We start from the raw sequence: 27963 nt of genomic DNA on the forward strand, positions 1-27963 counted from the left end.
TAGATGATATTTTCAAATTGATGGTACGAAATTGTAATGAAGAATGATGGTTTGCAAAAAAAAATATTTTTTATATTATCCAAGGAATTGGCATGGCGAGGAGGAGAGGGAGAAAAATGTTTTGTTTCCTATTTTAAAGATGATATTAATAATATAGGACAACCCACCGGTCGCATTGAATACAACCCGATATTCGATAAAACCACTCAAGGAGGAGATAAACCTTGTGCTCCGTCAAAATGGCTGGTCATAAATAGAGGTCAATGGATATATGTCCAGTAAGGCTACTCAAAAAATGTATGGAAAAAATAAATAAATAATTAATGTTCCAAGATTATTTTTAACTGTAAATCCTTCTCTAAGTCTATATAATTTTTTTAACAGGCAGTTTTTTTCCTCCAAAAATTTTAAATATTTTCTTTCTCAAAAACGGTTAATGCTTATAGAGTATTTAATATCAAAATTCTTAAAATTTTACAGAGAATTTAAATATGTAATAATAAATGTGTGTACCTATTTGAATTATGAATGTTGCTGTCTACTTCCGGTATTTCCGAGTGTAACTGTTTACACTTTTACTTTTAAAATATAACAATATTTATAATTGCTACAACTTTAATGCAGTTAGTGAGTTGAATTCTTTTAAATAGCGGTTCCTCATCTAAAATTTTATTAAAAAACAATATTATTGACAGTAAAAATCTTTCTGTCAAACCAGACAGTTTATTAATTCATTTAATAAAATTATATCGACCCTAATATAGAATATTACAAAAAACAATGGTTGATAAAAGCACCACACTAATTTCACTGCCTCAAATGGTAGATTTGGCACTGAACTCTCCAGAGGTAAAATAAAATACACTCTTATATAACAAAATAACTAAAATAAATCATTTTCAAGGTGGGAATAGTAAATTTTACTGTACTCCATTCCCTGTTGCACGTTATTGTCAACCAACTGGATCTTGGTGAGGTGAATGTTGAGTTTCGTGGTAGTGATAGTGAAAGGCTCCAAAACTATATATCTACTGCCAGACCTGGACCTATAGTTACGTTAACTGAGTACACTATTGGTGCTGATGGAAAAAGCACAAAGAAGAAAACCAGGCGTACAAATAAAGGAAAAGCTGAAGGTAATCACTACTCCATTGCAGTTTTAACTTTACCCGTTTTGTTAAAACTGTTTGGGTAAACATAAACAACAACTTTATTTACGCACAAAAAGTAGTGACAATGTCAGTCCTATATTTTATTAAATAATTCATCTCTTCTAATCAATCAATGATTTTCTAGTAGTTTTAAACAGATTTCTATATTTCCGATACACCTATAATTAGTAATTTTTAATGTTAATAATTATTAATTTTTAGAGGAGAAGGGTCAAAAAGATGAATCTCAAAAAGAAAAAGAAATAGCCATCATTAAAAAAGAAACTGATTCTACAGTACCAGAAACAGGTAAGTCACTAATTATCAGTAGCGGACATATCCTAAAGGAAAATAAAAAATTAAAACAAAACCAATCTAAAATTTTGAAGTGAAATTTCTTTACACGCGTTGGTAGTTTTCAAGGCCGTGACAAATTCAAGGCCGTGACACACAGAAGCTAGCGAGACGGCCGCGACACAAGCTAGAGAGATGAAAAGGAAAAGGACGTAAAAAACTATTTTTACGCATATAAAACTATTGGTTACACGGAGAAAACTGTTTTTAAGGAGAGGGGGGGTTAATCACTGCGACCTTAAAGATCTATATTGTGCCCCCCTTCCTTGAATCATCACACAATCTATAACCTATCATCCCCTGTTGTAGAGGGGACAGGGTATTTTCCAATTCCTTTTCAATACTGCAAGATGGGGAGAAATTATACAAGCCTTGGATAGAAAAGATTTCCCAGAATATTTGAAAAATATGGTGAATAGCTATCTTACAGAGAGAAAAATTTTCTATCTAACGTCTGAAGGAACAAAAACGTATGACATGACAATGGGAGTTCCCCAAGGATCGGTCCTAGGACCCCTCCTATGGAACATATTTTATGACGAGCTTATGGAACTGGAAATGGCTGAAAACACAGATATAGTGGGATTTGCAGATGATATTGCTGTTGTGGCAACGTCAAGTAAAACAGAACAACTGGAGATTGAAGTTAACGATAGTTTAGATAGAATACACCGTTGGCTGAAGATGAAAAATTTGCAACTGGCTGTCCATAAAACAGAGGCTGTACTGATAACGGATAAGCGATCTTTTACGTATCCAAAGATTGTGTTGGATGGGACGGAAATCAAATGGTCCAAAAGCCTCAGGTATCTTGGAGTGCAAATTGATAAAAAACTGAATTTCAAAGAACACATACATGCAGTAGTGGTAAAGGCTCAGACAACAGTGGCTAAATTAGCAAGAGTAATGCCAAACATCGGAGGTCCAAGACAGGAGAAAAGGATACTTTTAAATGAAGTGGTCCACGCCAGTATTTTGTACACCGCTCCAATATGGGCAAAGGCACTGGAGGTTAAAAAAGAAAAACAGAAACTTCTATCAGTTCAGCGACGGAACGCCTTGAGAGTTGTTTCTGCCTACAGAAATGTAGCGGAGCAAGCGGTATTCGTAATCGTAGACTGGGACACCAATAGACTTGGTAGTAAAGGAAAGGACTTATATATATGATCAGAAAACTAGAGGAAGAACAGATAAGGCTGATATCAAAAATGAAGCGAAGGAGATATTATATCAAGAGTGGCAAAGAAGATGGAATGAGGCGTAAGGTGGAAAATGGACACATATGTTAATCCCGAATATAAGAAGATGGACTGAACGAAAGCATGGACAGGTAGACTATTATATTTCCCAGATACTTAGCGGTCACGGAGCTTTCGAACATTATTTATATCGTTTCAAGAAAAGAGTTAGTGCGGCCTGTAAATATTGCAGCAGTGCCATCGACGATGTCAGTCACACCATTTTTGAATGCCCGGCCTGGGAACCAGGTAGATTAAAGATCAAGGGGATTTTTAAGGTACCCTTTAAAAAAGAAAACTTAGTACCATCTATTGTGGAGGACGAAGATATATGGGAGGCTTTCGTGGCGTTTATATCAAAAATTCTACGACAGAAGGAGCTGGATCAACGGAGGGTTGAAGAATGACCAAAGTCTAACGTAGAGAGGGGCATCTGCGCCGAAGTAATGCGTGAGCAGTTCCAGCGCAGTTTTGTCTACCAAATAGGGTGGATTGACCTTAAAGATCTATATTGTGCCCCCTTCCTTCAGTCATCACACAATCTATAACCTATCATACCCCTGTTGTAGTGGGGACAGGGTATTTCCCATCCTCCTCTGACAACAGTTCTTCCTCCAAGGGTACACACCCTTCCACGGTTGGAGTTTAGCCCTCCGTGCCGCTCTTCACAATCGAGGAGCTCGCCTCCGGCTGAGGAACCCGTGAAGTGGAGGCTGAAGGATCTGTCTCCATTTTCTCCACCTCTTTAACATGGTCTCTCCTTAGACCTGATACCGGTGTTGTCCCGTATCTATAATAGAGGATATGTCCCTCTTTCTCTATTGCCTCCTTGGATTTGAGGTCAATTCCTATTGTGAGGACCTGACAATGACCCTCCTCCCTCGAGTTGATGACTCGCCAACTCGATGTCCTTATTACATTGAAGTTCTGACCTTGGATAAGGCTCAGCAGGTAGGTGGTGTCTTTCCCCTAGCTCCTCGGCAGAAAGACCGTTATGGCCGCCCCTTTAGGGATGTTTTCTCCCTTCACTGCAACCAGTTCCGGCCCTTGCTAATTTTTAAGCTTAGGTGCGATTTCCACCAACCAAATCGCCGATTCTTGAGATACATAATCTAGGAGGATCATGCCAACCCAAAAGTGTATCCCCGCAAAACGCAGCTGATCCACATTTTGTAGATCGTTGTGTTGGGATCCGATCGCCACTACTTTTGCTGGTCGGTGGCCAGAGCAACCTCTGGGAGGTCCTTTGGCAGCACAGCCATTTTTACTTGTCCAGCAAAGCTGGTGATACGTCCCTGCTTGCCTCCCGCTGTTAAACGGCTTTCCATCCTGGCTTTTTTCTCTCCCTGCCGGAGAAGAGTTGAGAGGTTCTCGCTCCCTCTCTTGCCCTTTGATGGAGACGAGTCAGGTTGTTTCTTGGTTTCATTACTCTCCCCTTTTCGGAAGAGTGTTTTCGCTTTTGCTTCCTCTGGAGCGAGTCCTTCGTGGAGTAGTCGGAGGTATCTCCGTGCTTCTGCTCCGCTAAGGACCTACTCTCAGAGGATCGTCTAGCTCGCCTGGTTGATCCAGGCCGGGTAGACGAAACGGTACCTTATGTCGCTTATTGGGTCTAGAGGTAGGCTCGCGACCAGGCTCCCAACCCTTGCTGGAGAAGGTGGTAGATTGTGTGCCACTTGTGGAGGATGATCCCAAGCAAGTGTCAGCCGCCTCTCCTGTAGTTTCCTTTGGATTTGGTCAACAGAGCCCCGCATGCAGAAGTAAAGGGTAAATACAATGGGGTGCCCCCTGATGCCGCAAATTTGAGGCCAGTAATGGCTAGTCCTCTATCTAGCCACGCATACCTTTGATCTGGTCCCGCCATCGTGGGATTGAGGTTTTTGGTGAGGTTGTCTCCTCTTGGTCCAGGCGGTTAAGCCAAGACCCCCCACGCCCTCTACCCGCGAGACATGACCGCAGTCAGTAGAGGGTGTCTGGTACAGGGGTAGCCCCGTCCGGCATCGTTATATGTCTTTGTGCAATTCCCTGGCCACGACACTACAGCCAGGGACAAGACAGTGAGATGCTTCTTAGACCGAGCTAAAGTGCTAGAGGAGATTCCTCCAGCACCTGACAAGGAGCTTCCCCACCGACGACAAGGTCTTGCATCTCCTAGGGGAAGATTATGCGCACAAAGTGTACACACAATTTTTTTCCTTCACTAATAAAACGAAAAATTCAATAAAAAAATAATTTAAAATTTCAGAAAACTTGATTTACTTCTAGAAAAGAAATTTTCATATTCCTTCTTTCTTACTGAATAGTAAGAAATATTTTACTTGTTCATATTAAATAATTAGGTTTTTGTTATATTTCGTATAGGTTCTGGATCGTTTCAAACTATAGTAGTGGTGGAACCGGCTTCAAGAGAGAAAGTAGCAGACGCGCCCAAATTTGCCATAGCCATAACCAAAGAACAACTGAACAAACTACAACATGACATTAAAGAGCTTCAAAGACAAGTAAAGGAGTTAACAGAAATGCCCGGAAGCATTGGTCTGATAGAAGCAATTAGGTAAAAAAATTACTAATAATTTTATTCATCATCATCATCATCATTTTCAGCATATTCGACCATTTCCAATTATGGTGTAGCCTTTCTCATATATTTAGATGCTCTCTTTGTAGTTGGGCCCATTGTTGTCTATTGTTGGTTATGCGGTATTCCTGCTAATTTCCTAATATCATGGTCTGATCTCAGGTTTGGTCTTCTTCTAGGTCTCTTAATTCCTCGTGGATACCATGCTGTAATTTTTGTGGTCCACCTGTTGTTCGTCCTTCTTGCCAGGTGTCCTGCCCATTGCCACCTGAGGGATTTGATTCTATGGATAACATCTATTACCTGGCTCTTTTGTTGTATCCACTCTATTCTTTTACGGTCTTTCTTGGTTAGTCCCAGCATATTTCGGCTGTCCCAAGGAGAAACACAGTATATGCATTTTTTTTTGTAAATATCTTTTTTAACATACCGAACGTACTTGGTCATTATCTATCTATTGCAATCGTAAAAAAATAGATTTACAGCAAAATAATATACATACAGATACATAGATACAGACTAAAAAACAGTATTTTAAATGTGATCTGTATTATAACAAAGCAATTTTTACTCTTAATTTCTCACAAAAACCTTTTTATCATATACTGTGTTTTTCCTTGGGACAGCCGATTTCGTTCCATTAAGCATTGTGCGACCTGCAGTTTTCTTATAAAGTTGGTTTTAAGATTTCGCATGCATAAGTCATGACTGGTAGTAGTGGTAATACATACTGGTCGAACATGGTCTTCTTTAGATGAAGTGACATTCCATGATTGGGTTTCTTTCGTAAGTATACTCCATCCTAACTTAATAATTTTATTAATAATCAATATATTGTTATTAACCATTCATTAAGCAGAAGAGAGAGATTAAAGAGATTAAAGAAAAAAACACTTAAAGAGAAATAGTACACATGAAGTGTGTATAGTATTGTCTAAAATTTTCTGATTAACCACCTTTCCTGGATGTACGATTTTAATATTACAGGACAAGCAAAGAGGGAAGTGCCACCCCATTACTGGACATGTTTCAGATTCTAACATTGGTGAAGAGACTAGACGCTACAGAGGAAGCCATGAACAAACTGGCGAGCATGATGGAAGAGCTTGCTAAAGGACAAGCCAGTTTAGCAATGGAACACAGTAAGTGTATAATTTAGTTTTTATATGTTTTTTGATTCTTTTCTTTGACCTCTCAATAATATATATTTAAATAAAACGTTTCGGGAAGTATAACAGCGCTTTTGGATGGAGCGGAGTGTCCGCGACGGACCGTCCGTCGTGTTTTTTCAAGATAGCCGTCGGACGGAGCATACGCGCCCATGTGAACTGGTTCATATAAACTCATGGTACTTGCTCGAAGTCGCGGACGCTCCGCTGCATCTGAAAGCGCTGTAAAATATGCAGCCATCGTTTACCATCACGTCATATATTGTCGAACTCTCTCAATCACTTGATAACCAGATAAAAGAGATGGGTGACGTCATTACGGAATTTCGTAAATTACTGCATATTCATTTTAGTAATTGTCATTGTCATTTGATTTGGGCTTTGAATAAGAAGACTAAGGAAGGAGCATAATGCTATCCATGTATTCATGCATGGTGGGCGGAAAAAGCACTCTAGGTTGGGATCCTTGACAGTTCTGTTTGACGATTCATTTGACACATTTGAATTTGATTTGAAATTTTATGGATTTGTCAGTCGGAGCTTATTTTATGTTATTTATTATTTATTCTACTACTGATAGTTGTATAAAGGTAGTAAATCTAGATGGAAATTGTGGCAGAACTTAAATTAACAGTGACACTATCGCGATTTATCGAAAAGGACTCTAAAATAGTTGGTTGTGTAGCGTGCGGTAGATCTCGGCAAAAATCGAGTGAAATAATGGAACAACTTGTAGCATTTTATTTAAAATTCACACAATTTAAATAAATGTACAGAATTATTTTATTTAAACAATTCAAGTTTGAGTCCTCGCACCGAGATGGCATTCTAAGTATTCTTATTATCTTTTATTTTTTTACAAGTTTATTTCTGGATAGTTATTTCAGTCCGGTCGAAGTGGTTCGTCACTTTATTTCTGACGGTATAGGTATATACCTCGTGCCTACCTTTATCGCTATATTGGTGGTTGAAGCTGAACCCGATAGAATTATCGGCGTTTTTTTTGCATTTTTGAAATTTGTGTGGGAAAACCCTCTGAGCGGAGGTAAGACTTTTATTTTTTACATAACGTTTCCTAATACCTTTTTTCTATTTGTACAGGGTTTTATTTTATGAATTTTGCATTTCTGGTGCCATTTTGTTTATTGTATCTGACATTTGGGCCACGTTTGTCCCTACAATATACACGTTGAATAACGGAAGAATCTCCTGAATATACAGCATTTTCCGATCCTGTCTGTGTGGAGACGTTATAATAACGATCCAGTTCCAGCAGTTCACCACAACCAGCTTGTGACCAGAACGGATATAAAAGGCCAGATCATTTCTTATTATATAATTTAAGTTCACTTTAATGCTTTAAGCCCTTCAGGCATATTAGATATTTTATTACTTTAGAGTCACTTGAAATATTTTATTCATGTTATGCATATTTCTGATATCTACATAGTACGGTTTTTTTTAATATAAAGAGTCCCTATATTTTGGTACCAAGATCGCCAGACTTTTTGCGGAATAATTAATAAAATATTAATATTCAGAAGCGTGCAGATTTAACTACCATCTTGAGTGATCTATTTTAATACATACTATTTACCAACAAACATTTTCAAACATCAAATTATTCATAGTCTTATTTTATTCTAATTAACATTTAATTATTAATTATACTTAGTCTAGTTTATCTCAGCGTTTCATTTGTATTCTAAAATAAATATACTATATATTCTGAGTTGATTTCTCAGTTCTCAACTTGGAAGTTTTTGAAAGTAAATGGAAAACTGAGTGGCGCCCAGTATATTATAAAGACGTAATTATCACAATTTAATTTTCACTAGCTTACGACCCATTGCTCACCGGCGAACAGCTCCGTCGCATAGTATTAGTTGTTTTAATATTTTTTCTAAAAGAAAATTCTTATAAAAAAAACATTCCATCATTTTTTTTATAACTTCTAATGCTACAAACTTTTCGCTAGTAAGTGACTATATAATATACATACGTGTAGTAAACCGATTATTTACAAAATTCATTTAAATTAACTAATTATATATTTTTTCTTGCATTTTTGCTTTTATTTACTACTTGTCAGAGATTAGACGTCAAAGAATTTGGATACGTCAATTTGACTTACCTGCTTCAGTAGCGTATCGGATGTTTGTATTAATAAATAATTATTAAAACTTATCTATTTTTATTATAATAATATGTTTTTATAACAATTTTAATAACTACCAACATTTATTCACAACGTAAAATAAAAAAAATATATTGAGTCTACCCCACGTCTACCCTACATCATAGTTTTACATTTTTTAAATAAAATTAGAACGGCACCGGCACTGATAAACCGGAATTTAAGTCGGCCATATTTGAGTCCCATCGCGGTGGACCTAAGATTTTTGATATGCTCCTTCCTTAGTCTTCTTATTCAAAGTTTTGACCTTAATTTTGACAAGACTTTGACAGTTAAAACAACAAATTACAACAGATTATATATTGATTATTATATGACTTGAAACACCACGGCAATGGAATTAAGTTTTATGTGACCTTGAACAGATTAGTTCACATGGTAGCGACCGATGAATCACTCCCAAACATTCGTGGCGTTTACTATACTTCTCTATATTTTTGTAACTTTATAACCTCTTTCGTAAATAAAAATGGTATTTCATATTATCCGAAATAACTCTATATATCTCTAGGTCGAATACTATCGGAGGACCATACAAACGATATAGTATCACCCTCCAGAGAAGTTGTTGAGCTGTTAGTCAAGTCACAAGAGCTGCGACATTCGTTGGACGGCACTATAGGCGGTACCGCCCAAATCCAGGACCTATCCGAACAAGTACGAAATATACAGGAGAGAGTCACACTGTTGGAACAGCGAAGATCTAGACTGAGCGGTATACCGATAATTTTATTGATTGAAAACGTTAGTAAGATTATTTTTAATGGCTACAGCGACATATAGTGGTGGTAGTGCCGGTGGTGGTAGTGCCGGTAGTGGTAGTGCCGGTGGTGGTAGTGCCAACGAAGAACAAACGAAACCAAAGAAGAAAAGGGTGTCTATCGAATCGGATAAAGAGGTGGAGTTAGGTAATACTGAACCTGTCGGAACTGGGTTCAAACTGGAAGGTGATATTGACTTTGACAGGTATTTAGAATACTGATATACCGGGTGCATCTCAAAAGTGGCTCACCCCTATAACTGTTTTATTTTTGTAGATAAAAAAACGAGATTTGGTATGTTAGTATATGACATAAATTAGAATTGATTGGCGTATTCAATTGTTTTCGGTCACTTCCTGTTTCACCGGAAATGACTACAACTTATGATTTTTAGATGGCACCTTCGGTATTTTTTAACTTTATTCGATAGAAAATGACACTCTGAATAGAATGACGTATCACATGTCTTTTGACATTTTGGCATATGGTCACAACTTTTGACATTTTGGCATATGGTTTATTGTAACATGCGGTTTATAATGACATGTTGACTCGAAATACCAAGTGTGTGGTATCAAATTATACGTAAAAAAATGCTTTTTTTTTAAATATACTAATGAGCCACCTCTGTTCCATTTGAAGAAAATGAGATATGATTAAAAATACGATTTGGGCATCTTTTAACCGGCTACGACAAGACACTAAAAACATTTAACGATCAAATCTATTTTTCCAAGGCTCCTTGACTAAAAATTAGTGTTTTCAACACAGCCATGGCACTCTAGATTGAAATTTAAAATACAATTTTGGTTTAAGCGAGAATGTCAAAAAATGACATATGATATCATTCTATTCAGAGTGTCATTTTCTATCGAATAAAGTAAAAAAAAATACCGAGAGTGCCATTTAAAAATCAAAAGTTGTAGTCATTTCCGGTGAAACAGGAAGAGGCCGAAAAGAATTGAATACGTCAATCGATCCCAATAATTTATGTCATATACTAACATACCAAATGTCATTTTTTTATCTAAAAAAATAAAAAAGTTATAGGGGTGAGCCACTTTTGAAAAGCACCCGGTAGTTCGTACAGCAAAATTAAAATACTAAAACAAACTTTCATATTATTATATTATTACCATTATATCATGTTGATGCAGTACCGGGTGGCCAACTAAGAATGGACGCCGGCTGTATATCAGAAACTACTTATCGTATAACATTGGGAAAAAAATTCCAAGAAGTAAATCGACCAAGAGAAATCGCTGGAAATTATTTTCAAGTTCGAAAAATGTCCGCTAGGGGGCGTTTCTTTGATAGCCAATCAGAAAGCAGGGTTTTTCTCAAAAAATAGGCAGGTGAACAGGTATTTTAAATATTACTATTGTAATCATCGAGAAATTTGTAATTTTTTTGATATAGAGTGTTTTGCTCTATCTCACAAAATAAAGTGGTGGGGTTATTGTATTATAAAGTTTATGTCGTTTGGGTCACTTTTTATATAGCCCCGAAGGTGCGAATGTTAACAATATGCACTACTGGTCCAAATCTACCCTGGATGCAAGTAGTTCAGTACCAAGACCGTTGGCATGAATTCTAGGATGACGAATGATTATCTGAATGAAATAAACTATCCATAATTTCTAAGAGATGAATTGCCAATTTTGTTAGGGGATCCATCATGATGAAAATGCATTTGTTGCAATTTCATCAGCATGAATGCAGTTGGTGTAGATAATGCAGTTTGGTGCAGTTGTGTCGCATATTTTGCTATGAATGTGTGGGGCTTCTTGGATACCACTTACTTTGGTAGATAGAGACGCTGGAGCGGCATATATCCATGGCTAGTTAGGTCATCGGATTCAACATGCCTGGGTTTTAATTTATGGGGTCGAATCAAGAACGAACATGGATAAATAGCAATTAAATGGTATTAAAATTAAATGAAAATATATGTTTTGATATTTTGACGTAACCAATTTTCCTATGTTTATTTCCTAGCCTACTACTATAATTTTTAAACTATATAATCCTAAGCGGCAGCCTAACATAATATTTGTTCTCTTAATATCTCCGGTTAGAAACAAGATAGAAAATTGCGGTTTGCGCTGATCTTTTGAAAATTTTGTGCTCTATTTAACTGTGTAAAGAGAAATATAGCTCCCTATTTAATTTTTTTATGCAAACGCACAATATCTGTTATGATGTCAAACAGCGCCCTCTAGCTCCCACGAAAAAAATGATGGAAACAAAATTTATACTGGAGATCATTAAGGAAGAAAAGCTCTTTTAAACGAGCCCTAGTTTGTTTAAATCGGTTAACCTAAGCCAGAGTTATCCTTATTTTAATAAATGCAAGTTTAACCTTCCCCCACCACTTTATTTTATGAGATAGAGAAAAACACTCTATATAAAAAAAATACAAATTTCTCGATGATTATAATAGTAATATTTAAAATACCTGTTCACCTGCATATTTTTGAGAAAATCCCTGTTTTCTGATTGGCTATCAGCGAAACGCCCCCTAGCGGACAGTTTTCGAACTTGAAAATAATTTCCAGCGATTTCTCTTTACTTATAAGAGTTTTTTTCCCAAAGCTATACGATAAGTACGCTATACCCGGTACATGAATACTAAGTTATAAATAATTTAATATACAGGGTGGTCCAAATTGTATTCGAAAAACTATGGCAGTGGATTCTGCGGATAAAAATAAGTAAAAAATTTGGTATAAATTTATGTCGCAAAAATGCTTCGTTTCGGAGTTACAGGGTGTAGTAGTTTGATTTGATGGTTTTATTGGTGTCTGAGAGTGTTTTGACATGAGAAATTTGATTTTGATGTCAATATGACTCCTGCTTGTAGGGAGCGCCACCTACATATTTTACTTTTCGTCCATACATGTATAAAAATACTGAGTAAAAAATATATATTTACAACGTTTTTTATTTAAAAAGGTAAAAATCGCTACGAGTAATGGTTCTCGAGATATTTGGAATCTAAAAATTATCAATATCTGTCATTATTGACATAAATTATACATGTTGACTAAGTAGCTATTAGACTGAAATCACAAATTTGAAATGTTTTTGTGCCGAAAATTCAACAGAAACTGTTTTATCATCATTTTTTTGAAGAAAAATTTATGATTAATTAAAAAAGATAAAAAGTTTCCTATAATTTCAGTAAAATAACTAGTATCTACTCAACATGTTTATTTTTTGTTAATAATGTGTTGCCTATTTCCATTCTAAATATCTTGAAAACGGTTGCTCCTGGCGATTTGTACCTAGAAACATTTTTTACGTAAAAAATCACGGAAATGTGTATTTTTTTCATCAGTAGTTTTATACGGATACGGACGAAAAGTTATTACTCTTCAAAACGGTTAAAGCAGATGTAGATAGCGCCCCCTACAAATAGGAATCATATTGACATCGCAATCAAATTTCTGTCAGAAAACTCTCAGACACCAATTTTCATCCAAATATTGACGTTACTTCAGAAATTATTTAGAAAAAATCGAAATAAAATTGAAACTTCTACACTAAGCATTTTAGAACATACATTTATACGAACTTTTTTTATGTTTTTATACCACTCCGTTATCAAGTAGATGTAATACTTTAACTTGATATAACCTATGTTTTATCCAAGCATACTAACTACTTTTTAAATTGCTGGCAGACCAGGTTTGACCAAATTAAGGAAATCATATTAATCAAATTAACTAAATCATATAGAGTACATGATAGAGTACCGCAATTGATTTTTGCAAGATTTGATTTGTTCTTTCAACCTCAATTTAGTTTCTAAAAACACGATCATATCTAGCACGGAGTTGGCAGAAGTGCCACCTATGCAAGCCATAGCCATTCTGCAAAGGGAACTTATCAATCTGAAGGAAAGCTTTCTTGCCAACGATTCGGGCGTTCAGGCGTTGAGGGAAGTTTTGGAGTTAAAAGATGCCTTAATTTCGTCTACTGAAAAGTCGGACAAAATGCCAGCAGATGTCAGAATAGGCCAGGTATATGTATATATATCAGCAATATTTACTCTCTTAATAATCTTAAGAAAAAAAAACTTTAAAACCATGAATTTATTTATTACTGATATATTAATTATTGCAAAAAAATACAGAGTTTAAAATAAATGTGTGGCAACTATGTTCGCATATTTGAAGTGAATCTTCTTAAAAGGTGGCTACAAACACTACTGCAAGCTTGACAAGCATGCATGAACAATCTTTTTGTACAAACAAATTGTAGCGTCTGTAGAGAAAATTTGTGCAAGCGTTTTAATTGTGCAAGCCGCTTGATGATTGATTGAATTTGAATCATGCAAGCTTGAACAAGCCATGCTTGCGCAAGCGAAGCGGTACGTATGTACCACATGTACTCAGCTTGTGCAAACAATTAGTTCAGTCCGTGATCGTAAATGACCTGTACGTCCCGTCGCCATCATGTCTAGCGATCTGAAAAGGAGCAATCGAGGATTGCTGGAAGATTTTATTCGCGCATACGAAAATCAGCCGTGTCTTTGGCGAATTAAATCACCAGATTATCATGATAGGGTGAAGAAGGATACAAAATTTTATTTAATAAGTATAGATTAATTGACAGCCAAGCCGATAAGGATGCCGCTATCAAAAAGATAAATGCCTTCAGGATTCTTTCTTCTTTTTCTTCGGACTTCCTTCTTCTTTTTCGCGGCATAAACTGAAGCTTGTTCAAGCATGCATGTACCGTGTGGCGGCGAAGATAAATTATGCATGGCTTGTACAAAAAGATTGTTCATGCATGCTTGTCAAGCTTGCTGTAGTGTGTGTAGTCACCTTAACAGCTACTAAATTCAAGGATTTGAATAATATGTTTGAAAAAGTGTTAATATAGTTAAAAGGTTAGAAAAGTAATAAATGAAAAATTAATAAATAAATTGATTCACTTTCACAAAATTTGTTTCAAACGACCGTCTGTCCCTCTGAGTACTGCATTCGGGTATCCATATGCGGAGTTTGGTTGCAATCGAAACATAATTAAGAGAAATATCCTGATGATTTCATCCACTTAGAGGCATCGGTTCGAAACGTCGAGGGCGTCATCCTGTAGCCCGTCTCCAATTATGCCCAAATCGACCCACATTTTTCTTCAATATCAAATCCTTAGTCCCACCTTGATGATGATGATGTAAACGAAACTTCGTATCTAAATTTGCAGGGTGGGACCGTGTACACCGTCGGTCACATAGCCTCTATACCACAGCCCGACTCTACTTAACAAGCCGTGAACAAGAAAATCTGGCAACCCCGGTTTCAGATCGATCGATACACATTTAGCCATATGATTTACGTTCATTGACCTGTTGCTCTGTAATGTTTTTGTAAATAAATCCGCTTGTTTGAAAGAAAATATTGTTTAATTAAAGACTAAAGTTGTGAAAAGTCTTGCTATGTGAGATTTGTAAGTTACCGGGACAATTTTTTTTCCGTAGACATTGCGTAAAAACAAATATCCGTTTGTGAAAAATTCCCCGGGTTATAAGCGAGGTTAAGTGCTTTCTTCAGAGAATGGCGGCAAATTCGGTGGCGAATGAACATTTTGTGGTGCTTTTTAAAACAATTTATTGAAAGTTAGTTGTTGTTGTAATCAAAAATTACCATGCCAAGTCCTTGTTGTGTGCCTGGGTGCAACTCCAATTATAAAACTTGTCTTGATGCAGGAGAACCAGCGGTATCTGTTTTTACTTTTCCAAAGGATGAAAATCTTAAAGCCCAATGTCTTAGGAATATTCCTAGGGAGGCATTATGCCGAACCAAACCAAACCCTCAAAATATTCTGTGGTTTATGCTAAGCATTTTGTAAAAAGTGACATTATTAGGGAGGAGGAATATCGCTTGCCAGATGGATCAATGCAAAAGGTACTAAAACTAGACTAAAGTAAATACAGTGCCCAGTACCTTTCCAAATTTGCCACATTACTTGTCAAAAACAGTCCCTGTTCCCCGAGAAAGTCCTGCTGAAAGAACCAAAGAAATGCAAGATCGAAGTGAGCAATTTAAGCATTTCTTTGGTTCTTTCAGCAGGACATTTTCGGGGAACAGGGACTGTTTTTGACAAGTAATGTGGCAATTTTTTTTTGTAGTTTTATGTGGCAAGTTTGAGCGCCTCGATAGCCGGTAAAACGGCCCGTTGCGTCGTGCATTCGCGCTCGCTAGAAACCGCTTGCCGGTTGCGGCGTTGTCAAATGGTTGTTCACGGCTTGTTAAGTAGAGTCGGGCTGTGTCTATACCCACCAAATTTGGTCGCGATCGGACGACATCAACTTTTGATGTTTCTTACGTCAAAACTAACTGTCACAGAGACACGTGTTGAGTTGGCCTTGGTCCAATCTATCGACATACCAAATTTCATTTAAATCGGACGATTTTTTCTAAGCCATAAGCTGTCTTTGCCACACTTCCTCTCGTGTGTCGGGTCGTGTCGTGTCACGTCCTTGAATTTTTACTCCCAGCGCGTGTAAAGAACTTTTACTTCAAAAATTTTTCTTAACTTCGTTTATTAAAGTAATATAGCTTTAGCGATTTTATTGTAATCCATTTTAGATAGATTTGCGAGTTAATGAACTGAAGGAACAAGTTTCTACGCTGGATACAGTCTATCATCAACAGTTCAGCAAAATAAAGGACCAAGCTGAACACCTAGAAAAAGAAATAGCCTCTGTATGGGAACGTATCAAATCAGGGTAAGCAAACATATTTAAATTGAGTAGAAGTATTATAGAAGGGATATAATACTACAATATGTGATCGAAAAAAACGGCGTCAGCGATGGCTATAAAATGAAGATCGATGTCATTTTATATGTAAGATTATATGGGGAATGTCAACGATGTTCATTTCCGATCCAACTTCACGCCGTTTATTTTTTGACCATATAGTATTTTTCTAATCACAATTTCAATTTCAATCTAGAGTGCCATGGCTGTGTTAAAAACACTAATTTTTATTCAAAGGATCTTGGAAAAATAGATATGGTAGTCTAATATGTTTTTCGTGTATTTTCCTGGCCGGTTAAAAGATGCCCAAATCGTATTTTCAATCATATCTCAATTTTTTCAAATGGAACGGGGATGGCTCATTAGCATATTTCGAAAAAGCATTTTTTATGAATAATTTGGTACCACACACTTGGTATTTCGAGTCAAATTGTCGTTATGAACAGCATGTTACAATTTCACATAAACCATGTGCGAAAATGTCAAAAGTTGACATATGATATGTCATTCCATTCAGAGTGTCATTTTCTATCGAATAAATTAAAAAAATACTCATCAGGGTGTCATTTAGAAAAGAAAAGTTGTAGTCATTTCCGGTGAAACAGGAAGTGACAGAAAACAATTGAATACGTCAATCAATCCTAATTTATGTCATATACTAACATACCAAATCTCATTTTTTTATCTAAAAAAATAAAAAAGTTATAGGGGTGAGCCACTTTTGAGACGCACTATGTGTAGTCTGTCCAACGAAGATCCATGGCAGTGACAGAGTTGTATTCGTCATTTTAATACAAAACTATTTTTTTTGTCATGGATGACATCTGCCTAAATCTTCCCTGACACCTTGGAATGCAGTATGTCCCCGAATTGTCTTCACAAGAGAAACGACTTTTTTATTACTGATATTGTAAAAAAATGCATTCTACGTAAAAAAATGTTAATCATTAATCTGTACCCCATTTTCCGACAAATATTATCACCCTTTCCATAGCATTGAACTTATTCTACATCTGTATTATAGTTTGCCTGGTGGTGATACACACGGCAAAATCGACAGTCACGAAATCACAGAACTCTACAACAAATTGGTAGCTTTACAAGAAGACATGTCGACCATAACAGAAACCGCCCAAAAGCTGGTGTCTGAAAGAGAAGGACGACAAACTACTTTGGAAGTAGAATATTCGTATTATATTTTTTTAAAAATCTAAGCATTGTTTTAACGCTATTCTAGGTAATGGCAGAACAAATCGAATTACTGAAAACTGTCAAAGCTGATAAGGAAGATCTGGAGGATGCTCTGGCTGATAAAGCGGATGCCTGCCAAATTAACAGAAAGGTGTCACATGAGCAGTTCGATGCAGCCTATGACGAGCTTACGAAAGCATTGGAAGAAAATTTGGACAAACTGAAGACTCAAGTGAGTCTTTTATAAGTATTTTTTCAAAGGAATATCTATAAGAAATTTAGGAATATCAAAAATTAATTATCTCTTAAAAATATATGAAGAACGATGTATAGTCTGTCCAACAACAAGATCCTTGAGAGTGATAGACGTGTCTGTCATTTTAATTTCAAAATAGTTCATTTTATTTTACAAAGAAATAAGTTGGTACGATTGGAACACATAGCAGAAAATTTAATATATTTAAAATTTGACTGACAAGTGATTACTTCAAAATATTGTGAAAAAAACTGTATAAAACAGAAAAAATGTAATCAAGTAATTTTATTTAAAAAAAACGGTACCTGTTAATGCAAAACAAACAAGAACAAAACACCACATACCAAAAAAATATTTCTTATTTTCAAGCTTCAAAAAACTTCCCGCGTTTAATCTTATTTTATTTAAACCAGTACCTTTTCACATTATTTTTCTGCAGTACTAAAATCCATTATTTACCTATCGTGTGATGTCGATATTTTACAGCTACTCCAGCTTTTAGTATATGTTTAGTACGATCTTTGTACCATATACGAGAGCACTTATCTACGACGAGATGGTATACAAACTTCACAGATGGTAACTAATTAGTGTATAAGACTTATTACTATTAGTGTATAAGACTTTCTGCCTGGGCAGCGAATATTAACTATAAACTGTCCTCTGGGTCTGCAGTTAATTTTCCCTCGATTTTTCCTCCACTTGAGTTCGGAAGACCTTCAAATCACAAGTATCATCTTCCAAAACTGTATTTAACATAAATTGACACAAAATTATAACCTATAATTTGGCAGACTTTGACAAGCCTTAAAAATCTAAAGGCGAGTTCATACGCATCGGCGTTCGTTTGTGGTTCATCGTTCCGTCAAACCAATAAAATTGAAATATGATCTGTCATTTTTGAAATAAACCAATAAAACTGGTTAAAAACAACAAGAGATGACGCATGACGGATTTATATTTAAACCAATCCATAGTTAACTTAAAAAATGTTAGAAACTTTTTTTAGTAAAATAAATAGATTGGTATGGGACGTCATCTGCTTTTCTTCTGTCATCGTCTATCGAAATCTTACCTGAGAAAGAGCAGTTACCTGAGTTTATGCAGTAAATAATGTGTCTATACAAAGGTATAGTCATCAATTGTTTTAGTGGCAAAATTCCTAGACGTCTTAAAGAAATATAGTGTGCAAGATGATAATACGATTAATCATTATTTTAATTCTTATTTATTTATCTTATACAACTATTTTTAGTAAATACATCAAGGTTCTGCAATAGTACAGAGAACTTCTATAAACAAAATACAATATGATCGAGAAATTAATGGCGTGAGAGATGGCTTTGAAATGAAGATCGCTGTCATTTTGTATGTAAAATAATATGGGGAATGTGATCGATCGTCATTTTCGAGCCAATTGAACGCCGATTTTTTTCGATCGTACAGTAGATTTAGGATTTTGTTTAAGCGCAGACCTATACTGTGTTTTTATTTCCTGATCACTTTACATAAGATTAGTTACTATTATTATAATATTATAAATATTGTAACGACCGTAAAAACAGACGTAAATTATACAGAGTGCTAAAAATTTAATGTCCGAATTATTAAAATATAAACAAATTTTTCTTGCTTTTTTTAATGAAACGCTCTGTGTATTCATTTTCTTTTAGATGCAGTATTAAAAAAAAATCAAGGTATGTAATGGGTTTCGATATATTTAACGGTTTGGCATATTATCCAGGGTACTATATTACATCTAGTAAATTTTTATCAAAACCTCCTATTTGATTTTTGGTCTTGTTTTTCATTGTTGGTATGTAGTAATATAATATCTGTGATATATGTGAAACTGTTAAATAAATTGATATCTAGTTTTTGATATCCCGAAAATATCAGAAATTTTGTTTTTCGAATATAAATCAAGACTTAATATTAAATGCGTCTCATATAACCATAAATTATGACAAATGAATTATGCAATCTCGATTTAAATTAACAAAAGAATAAGAGATATAAAATTAAAATATTTTCTATAAGAAGTTCATCAAATGAACAACTTATAGGGTATACTCAATAATTGCGATATAAAGATATTCCTCTTTAGGAAGAACTCTGGATACAATCGCTGAACGATATTCAAAAAGAAATCGGCAACAAACTGGACAAGATGGAACTACTGCCACTGAAAGATTTCATCAACGCAAAATTGAAAGAAATTCAGGATAAAGTCAAGAAAATATCAGCCCTACGACAGGAAACCGAAGCTGCAGGTGCCAAAAGCAAAATATTAAGGTACAAAATTATTTTGATCAATAATAGGCAACTGTTGTACAGGGTGGCGCACCTCATTCGCCTCGGTTGATTATACGAAAACGGAAAGATGTAGAAACAAAATATTTTATGGGTATAATATGTGGGGAGGCAATTTGCACAATTTAAAATTGTTTTGAAATAAACAGGATGTCCATAAAAAGGAAAAGATCCATACCAAAGTTATATTTTTTTCTTATGGAACACCCGGTATTTTATTTCATTTTTGGATTCTTAGGCCCAAAAAAAGGCATTTATTATAAGGATTAAATATGTTTAAAATCATTGATTTTTGAGATATTTAAAGATATTTAAATATGCATGCTACCAGAAAATTGATTATCAACACCCTGTACATTACTTTTCAGAATTAATTCTTATGCTGAGTTTAAAGGTAAAGAAATAAACTTTACTGAAAAATTATCGTAGGTCAATTAAATAAAAGTAAACTGGTATAGATTTAAATAAAGTCTATAAACTAATATCTGTTTTGAAAATAGTTACTAACTGTCACTAGAAAATTGCCATGGCGATACCAGCCATCTTGATTGCCATTTTATTTAAAAATTGCTTTTTATTCAAAATCTGAGATAGATAGGTATAGGAAACCCTAACATAGTTTGAAAGAGCATTTGAATCTCCTTCGATTTATTTTAAAAAATACCGGGTGTTGTATTTGAAATAACAAAGTTTTTATGTAAAATAAATCCTTAAAATAGATCACTAATTTTTGGTACCCTGTATAAATTTAAGGAAGCAATAACATTTTTCAGTAAAGTTTATTTCTTTGCCTTTAAACTCGGCACAAGAATGAATTCTGAAAAGTAATGTACAGGGTCTTAATAATCAATTCTCTTGTAGCATGCATATTTAAATATCTTTAAATATCTCAAAAACCAATGATTTTAAACATATTTAATCCTTATAATAAATGCCTTTTTTTTGGGCCCAAGAATCCAAAAATGAAATAAAATACCGGGTGTTCCATAAGAAAAAATATAACTTTGGTATGGATCTTAGTTCTGAGACACCCTGTATATTTCAAAATAATTTTAAATTGTGCACATTGACTCCCCACATATACCCATAAAATATTTTGTTTCTACATCTTTCCGTTTTCGTATAATCAACCGAGGCGAATGAGGTGCGCCACCCTGTATATGGTAATCGCAAAACAATTTCCGATGCACGTGATCAACTTTGAGTGACAAGCGATGGCCACAGCGCTGCCAGATTGTGATGGATTTATGAGATGAATCTTAATTTCAAATTGACAAACAACATATTTATTATATCATTTTTTTAAAGAGTTTTACGTTTTATTTTTAATTGAATAACTAATATTTTAATGATTAATTGATTTATTTGTTTTATAGCTTATTTTACTTATTACATATTGGCAAAAACTAGTCCATTATGAAGATTCTTATAAGCCTTATTATGGGTTATATATTTATTATTATTTATTGATGTATATCTTACAATGCCATAAGTGGTAATAACAAGTTAGAGGGTGCTATTATTATAATGCACAAACTAATAAATAATCACAGAATTTAATAAAAACTAACTTTGAAAGTGGTGCAAGGTGCTTATCAATCAAACTTACTTTTCTGTGTCTGCAGTTAAAAGTAATAAAGGACCTTTATTGTCACGTTCTCGTTCAAAATAGTTTTAAAAAACGGAAGCGACAGGCTCTTTGCTTCGACTGTTTAAATGCTTCGGTATATTTTCGACACACACAATTTTAAGAAATGCAATATAAAAACTCGAAAATTTAGTTCTTAAAAGAATTGTTTATGCTTAAAAGTGCAATTAAAAAAAAGACTATGAAAATAGGCAAAAAAAACGAGAATTACCCACAAAGATTCAACAACACGATATTATACAAAATAATGACTGACACTAGGATAATTGTCAAATAATAAAGGACAACATTGCTGAACACGGCGCAATGTGACCAACATATTAGCGATAATAAAATTCGGTTTAAACTAATTTTTGCAGCTTTAATCTAAATAAAATATCTGTTACAATCATTTGCTCTATAAAGTAAAATGAAGAGCTGGTCGGTATCTTAAATTATACAATAAATTTAAACATTTTGCCAAAATTTCATTTAGTCAGGTTTATAGACTTTAGTGTCAATGTCGATATGATTGATGACGTGCATCGGAAAATGTTTGGCGATTAATATATTTCCCAGTACAGCTTACAAAATATAGAATGATAGAGCGGTGCCAACTCAAATGAAATTGTACCCAAATTGTACCCATATCATCCTATATTTGATAAACTCAAAATGGATAAAAGAAACCCAATTTTGTGAATATTAATATCTGTTGTATTTGTTTCAGAAACGTCAACTGTATTTCGTGTGATGCCAACGTTATAATGAGGAAACAAACAGATATAACTCTATTCCCTAAACCATACGCGATGCCCCCAACCAAAAACCCAGGACCGTACTTGGCATATGAGATGGATTTGTTGAGGAAACAACAAAAAACGTTAGCAAAAAATAGAAAAATAGATATAGCCTGCCCAACGAAGTGCTACGTGACAGTAACAATCGTTTGTCATATTAGTTCAGAGATAAATTAAATTTTCTGTCATTCTTTAAATGTCGTCTGTCGAAATATTATCTGATTCGTTGGGCAGACTTTCGAAAACAATAATTATACAGGGCGTCCCAGAAATAAGTGCAAGTATTTTAAGGGGTGGTAGATCTTGATAAAAAACATATTTTCTCTTCATCGTTTTTCAAATAAATCCAAAATAACGGAGTTATTTTACTTTGAAAATTTCCAAAAATAATGATTTTTTTGCTAAAATTTTGAGAACCACTGGATCTTTTCTGGATTTTCTTTCTTGTAAATTTAATATAATACAGTAGAACCTCGATTATCCGGGCCAGCCGGGACCAAGCCTTCGCCGGATAATCGAAAACACGGATGATTCAAAGACCTTATTTTTATTTTTTTTAAATCTATTTCGACAAATAGTACATGTGTAAAACGAAAAGAAACGCGATCCAACATATGTACATGTAACAAAAAATAAAAGTTTTATTATTTCTACATAATATGCAGTGTATACTACATTAGAAACGTACAATAAACAATAAATTATATATATTATTATGTATTATGTAGTACGAGTACATGATATATATACATAAATGTATGTGAAAAAATCACTTAAAAAATCACAAATTTTTGTTTGTTTTAGGGCTTCGTAACTTCTACACTTTATAATTTCCTTCGTTTTTCCAAGCTGAAGCACAAAATATCGGATAAGTACATTTACAGCATCCCCTGCTTCTCGATGACTTGTCTCGATGATGCAGTTATTCTCATCATCGTGATCACTACTTTTGGCGGAACTTTCTGCAGAAGTCCTGTTATTTAGATAATCGTCATCCATGATCTGATAATCTGTTTTTTCGTGATCACATTCTATCCATTCCTGTATTTCTTCATGGTCGATTTCTGTCAAACCATTGATTTGCGAGGCTATAGATGCTATGGTTTCGATCAATAGCTCCCCTTCCTTTAAGTCATTATCGTCTTCAGTACCGTCTTCATCTGTTGTATCTTCTAGGGTCATTATTTTATAAAATGCTTTTTTTAATTGTAGTTGCTTTAACTTCACTCCAAGCGCGAGCTATAGCATAAATTGCCTGTTTCAAATTAAGACGTTTCCAAAATCCCATAAAGTCACATTCTCCCAACAGCTGAAGCATAAGGTCTTTCCTATAAAGCCTTTTCATGGTCTCTATATAATATATAAAGCCTTTTCATGGTCCATCGGCTGGACAATAGATGTTACATTCGGAGGAAAATATGCTACGAATATGTTCCCATCTGCTGACTTTAGTTGCTCTACATCAGGATGCAATGGCGCATTATCCAGTAATAGTACAGCCTTGAGTGGAAGATTATTCTCTTTCAGATAAGCTTTAACTTGGGGTATAAATTTTTCGAAAAATTATTTTTTAAAAATTACTCGATCCATCCAAGCTGCCTTTTGATTATAATAATCAACTGGCAGCGTTTTTACATTTTTAAAAGCCTTAGTTTGTCAGCTTTAGCTACAAAGCTCTGTAATTCGGTTTTTTTTCTTCACAATGTCATGAAACGTTTGTTTTTCAATGTTGTATGTTTTATTCAACACAGCAACACCTATGTTATTTTCAAATTGTTTCAAAATTTCCATTTTTTGCTCAATAGTTAATACATTGAGTTTACGCTTTTCATTAGCATCGGTACGCTGCATTTTGTGCGCCTGTTTATGTTTAACTAACGAGCCGGTAGACAGTTAACGAAAATAATAAGAAAATACATAAATGGGGGATTCCCCGAGACGAACGCTTCCACCAGAGCTTCCACTGTGCATTCAGCGTTCATGCGCTAACCTCTGACCATTAAACACGGATAATCTGCGCACGGATGATCAATTTAAAATGCCGCACGGAAAATCCGCCGCCCGGATATAGCGCGCACGGATAATCGGGGTTCTACTGTACCTATGTTGCCATATTATCAAGAAATTATTTTTTTTTATACTAAAAACTAAAAAAAATTCAAAAAAAATTCGAATTTTCGATTTTTTTTCTCGAAAAGAACCTCATAGGCATGTTTCTGGGGTTAAACTATACTACCAGTTAAAATACTTGCACTTATTTCTAGGACACTTTGTATAGTATTTTCTAAAAGAAGAGTTTTTTTAGCATACCCAGTACCAAAAATCTGAGCATGTTCGAAGGTGCACTTCAATTTGCCAAGAGCAAACAGGCGTAAGTTTATTATAATATACAAATGCAGAAATAATACATTTATGAAATATGGCAATTTTAATTTGCGTAGGTAGGTACTTAAATATAATATTATTATAACGGACGAAAAGTTATTACCTTTCAAACCACTTAATAAATATGTAGGTGGCGCCCTCTACAAATCTACAAATAGGAGTCATATTGACGTCAAAATCAAACTTCTCAGGTCAAAAAACTACCAGACAGCAATTTTCATCTAAATATTGACGTTACTTCAGAAATTATTTGGAAAAAATCCAAATAACAATGAAACTCCTACAGCCTGTATCTCCGAAACTAAGCATTTTAGGACATACATTTATATAAACTTTTCTACTTATTTTTATCTGCAGAATATGCTGCCGAAGTTTCCGAAATACAGTCCGAACCACCCTGTGTAATAGATATTATTTGTTAATGATGAAACCAAACTTTGTAGAGAAAAAGACCATCTGTGCAATCGTTACTGCGGAGGTAGCCACACCGTCACAACGCCACAACAAAGAGTGATGCGCGTCGGACATTTTATGGAGCAATGGGGCCCGGAAATATCTCCAGTCAACGAAACGATGATCAAAGGAAAAGACGGACATGTACATTACAACTACCATAACTTTTATATTGTCATCAATCCTATAAAAATACTCTAATATTAACAATTTTATTGGCCCTTCTAGCTGTATAAAGGTAGAGATGATACCGCTTTGAGAGCTCTGGCCAATGAAAAACCCCCAGGTGCTAAGGTAGAGGCTCCGGCTATGGTAATAACCGAATTTGGCAGCAAAGACGCAAAAGGGGACAGACCTAATAGATCGGAGTCAGGTAACTCCCTGTGTCCCCTATATATGCATTATGGAGTGTAGAGATGAGGAGAAATATCCCTTATGGTACTTTATTTGAAAAAGTGGTCACAAAAATGGGAAGAATAAGGGTTCACCAAATAACCACATTGGCGCTAATGACGCATAAATCTAAAAAATGAAAAGTAACCATAGATAAGAGAATAAAAGTAACATAACCTAACATTACCCAAAACAGCTTTATTTTTATTTTTTAAAATATAAAACAATTATTTTTATATATTAGAGGCCCAGTCTATTGCTTCATAATAAAGATTTAAGTATTTTTATTTTAAATGTTACCTTAAGTGAAGGTAAACACTTAAAATGAAAATAAATACTCGGCACTCCTCGCGTCGTATTTCTAGTCTGTCACGACCGACCCGTCCAAGCACAACTGCAACTTCGTACTGCCTGACTAGCCGACACTTGTGTATAGCCCTAGCAGGCAACTATTAGGCCCGACCAATCACGTTAGAGTTTTTGACAAACACAAATGAATTAACACCCTTCAAATAACCACGCTAACCAACCTGATTGGTCAAGCTTAATAGTTGACTGCTAGGGCTAGACACTTCTCTAGCCGACTAGCCGGCAGTGAATCTCGAATACGAACACAAATTGGGTAAACGTAAATTCGCCCGGCTACTTGCTATGTTACTAGTAGCCTGGTCTTCTCTGTATATTTAAAATTTGAGTGACAAGTGATTACTTCAAAATATTGTAAAAAAACTGTTTAACATGTTTTTTTTAATTACCGCTGTATTAATACAAAACAAACAACGGTGTATTTTAACACAAATATTTGACACAAATTATAGGCTCTAATTTGGCGAGAGTTTGACAAGCCTCAAAAAACTTAAGTTGAGTTCATACTCATCTGCGTTCGTGCAACGTTCATCGTTCCGTCACTCCAATAATATTGAAATATAATCTGACATTTTTGAAATAAACCAATTAAACTGGTTATAAACAACAAGAGACGACGCAAGACGGATTTACATACAAACCCATCCATGGTTGGACGTCATCTGCCTTTTTTCTGTCATCGCCTGTCGAAATTTTACCTGAGTAATAAAACAGAGTATATAAAATTAATAATAAAAAGTTTTCCCATTTGTTGAAAACTTTTTGGTGCCCCTGTATAAGTGTGATAATTAAAAACATATAATTGTATATTTTTCAGGGACGTTAGCAAAGAGAGAGAGACTGTCTTCCAGACCAAAAACTAGCGTTGAAAAATTACTTGAAGAACCAACTGGTAAAAAGAGTGAAAATAATTGATGCAGTATGATCGAGAAAAAAACCGTGTCAAGTTGGCTTGGAAGTGACGATCGATGGCATTCACATCTAATTTTAGATACTTCACTTCCATGCCAACTCTGACGCTGCATTTATTTCATCTTATCTGTTATAATCTCCGATCTATATTAGCTTTTCTTTTTAAGGCATAAGACCTTCAACCGGTGTAAAGGCGGTACCTGAAGAACAAAATGGTAAAAACAACTAAAATGTGAAAAAAATGCAGTATGATTGAAAAAAAAACGGTGTCAAGTTGGCTTACACATCTAATTTTACATACCTATGAATGAAAGCGATCTTCACTATGCCAACTCTGACGCCGTATTTTTTTTTCTATCGTACGGTGTAATTTCTTATCTACATTTGCTTTTCTTTTTCTTTTAGCCTTAGGACCCTCATCTGGTGTAAAGAAAGTAACCGATGACCAAGCTGGTAAAAACAATATAGAAATAAATAGAGTATGGTCGAAAAAAATCGTTGTCAAGTTGACATAGAAATAGAGAAGAAAAAAAGAAATCAGAAGCTTTCGCTCTGTATTTCACGCAATTCCTATGTTGATCGCATTGAAATAATATTAAAATCGTCACTATGTCATAATATTTAAATAGTTTGGTTTTCAAGGTACATATAATTACAATTTTAGATGTTCGTAAAATAATTAAGCACTAGTTACTAGATACAGAGTGAAAACTTCTGATTTCTGCCGTATCGAGCGCTGCGGTCGAAATTTTTGAAATCAACTGAAATCCACCAAGCCTATAAAATGGCAGGGATCTTAATTTCCAAGCCAACTCTGACACCGTACTTTTTTAAATCATATGGTACAATTTTTTATTTACAATTGCATTTCTTTTTGTTTTAGCCGGCAGATCTTCGACCGGTATAAAACAGTCAGTTCATAAATCTGATTCAAAATCGATTCCAACTTCATCCGATACTAACTAAATTCTAACTAAATAAACCTTTTCATAACATTTTAGACCAAGTCTTTTATTTGACGTAATCCTAGATCATATACCGGGTGAGTCT

General features: G+C 34.9%; 1 protein-coding gene across 2 annotated transcripts; it reads left to right on the plus strand.

Moving 5' to 3' along the window:
* Positions 1-696: 696 nt before the first annotated feature.
* Positions 697-27913, plus strand: LOC115881156. 2 transcript variants are annotated; one of them, XM_030898533.1, is made up of 21 exons: positions 697-849; positions 905-1136; positions 1374-1460; positions 5102-5294; positions 6306-6460; positions 9196-9399; positions 9458-9472; positions 9503-9650; positions 13278-13470; positions 16045-16184; positions 17242-17395; positions 17455-17640; positions 19772-19959; positions 22335-22487; positions 24710-24775; positions 25233-25386; positions 25471-25615; positions 26819-26893; positions 27081-27128; positions 27319-27366; positions 27797-27913. In XM_030898533.1, the coding sequence occupies exons 1-21, from the start codon at positions 781-783 to the stop codon at positions 27877-27879; spliced, it is 2736 nt and encodes a 911-aa protein (XP_030754393.1). In that variant the 5' UTR covers positions 697-780; the 3' UTR covers positions 27880-27913. The 2 variants fall into 2 exon arrangements, with proteins under 2 accessions (XP_030754393.1, XP_030754392.1); XM_030898532.1 differs by having other exon boundaries at positions 9458-9650.
* The last annotated feature ends 50 nt before the right edge of the window (positions 27914-27963 follow it).

This window comes from Sitophilus oryzae, unplaced genomic scaffold (genome assembly GCF_002938485.1).
Source record: "Sitophilus oryzae breed Bouriz unplaced genomic scaffold, Soryzae_2.0 scaffold_169_pilon_pilon, whole genome shotgun sequence".
Classification (NCBI taxonomy): Eukaryota; Metazoa; Arthropoda; class Insecta; order Coleoptera; family Curculionidae; genus Sitophilus; species Sitophilus oryzae.

Bases quoted from the DNA above. Each gene is read 5' to 3' on its own strand.
- LOC115881156 (XM_030898532.1), top strand. From the start codon at position 781: ATGGTTGATAAAAGCACCACACTAATTTCACTGCCTCAAATGGTAGAT. The intron at 9,651-13,277 runs GTATTTAGAATA...GATCATATCTAG, and splicing joins GGTGATATTGACTTTGACAG to CACGGAGTTGGCAGAAGTGC. The intron at 17,396-17,454 runs GTAGAATATTCG...ACGCTATTCTAG, and splicing joins GACGACAAACTACTTTGGAA to GTAATGGCAGAACAAATCGA.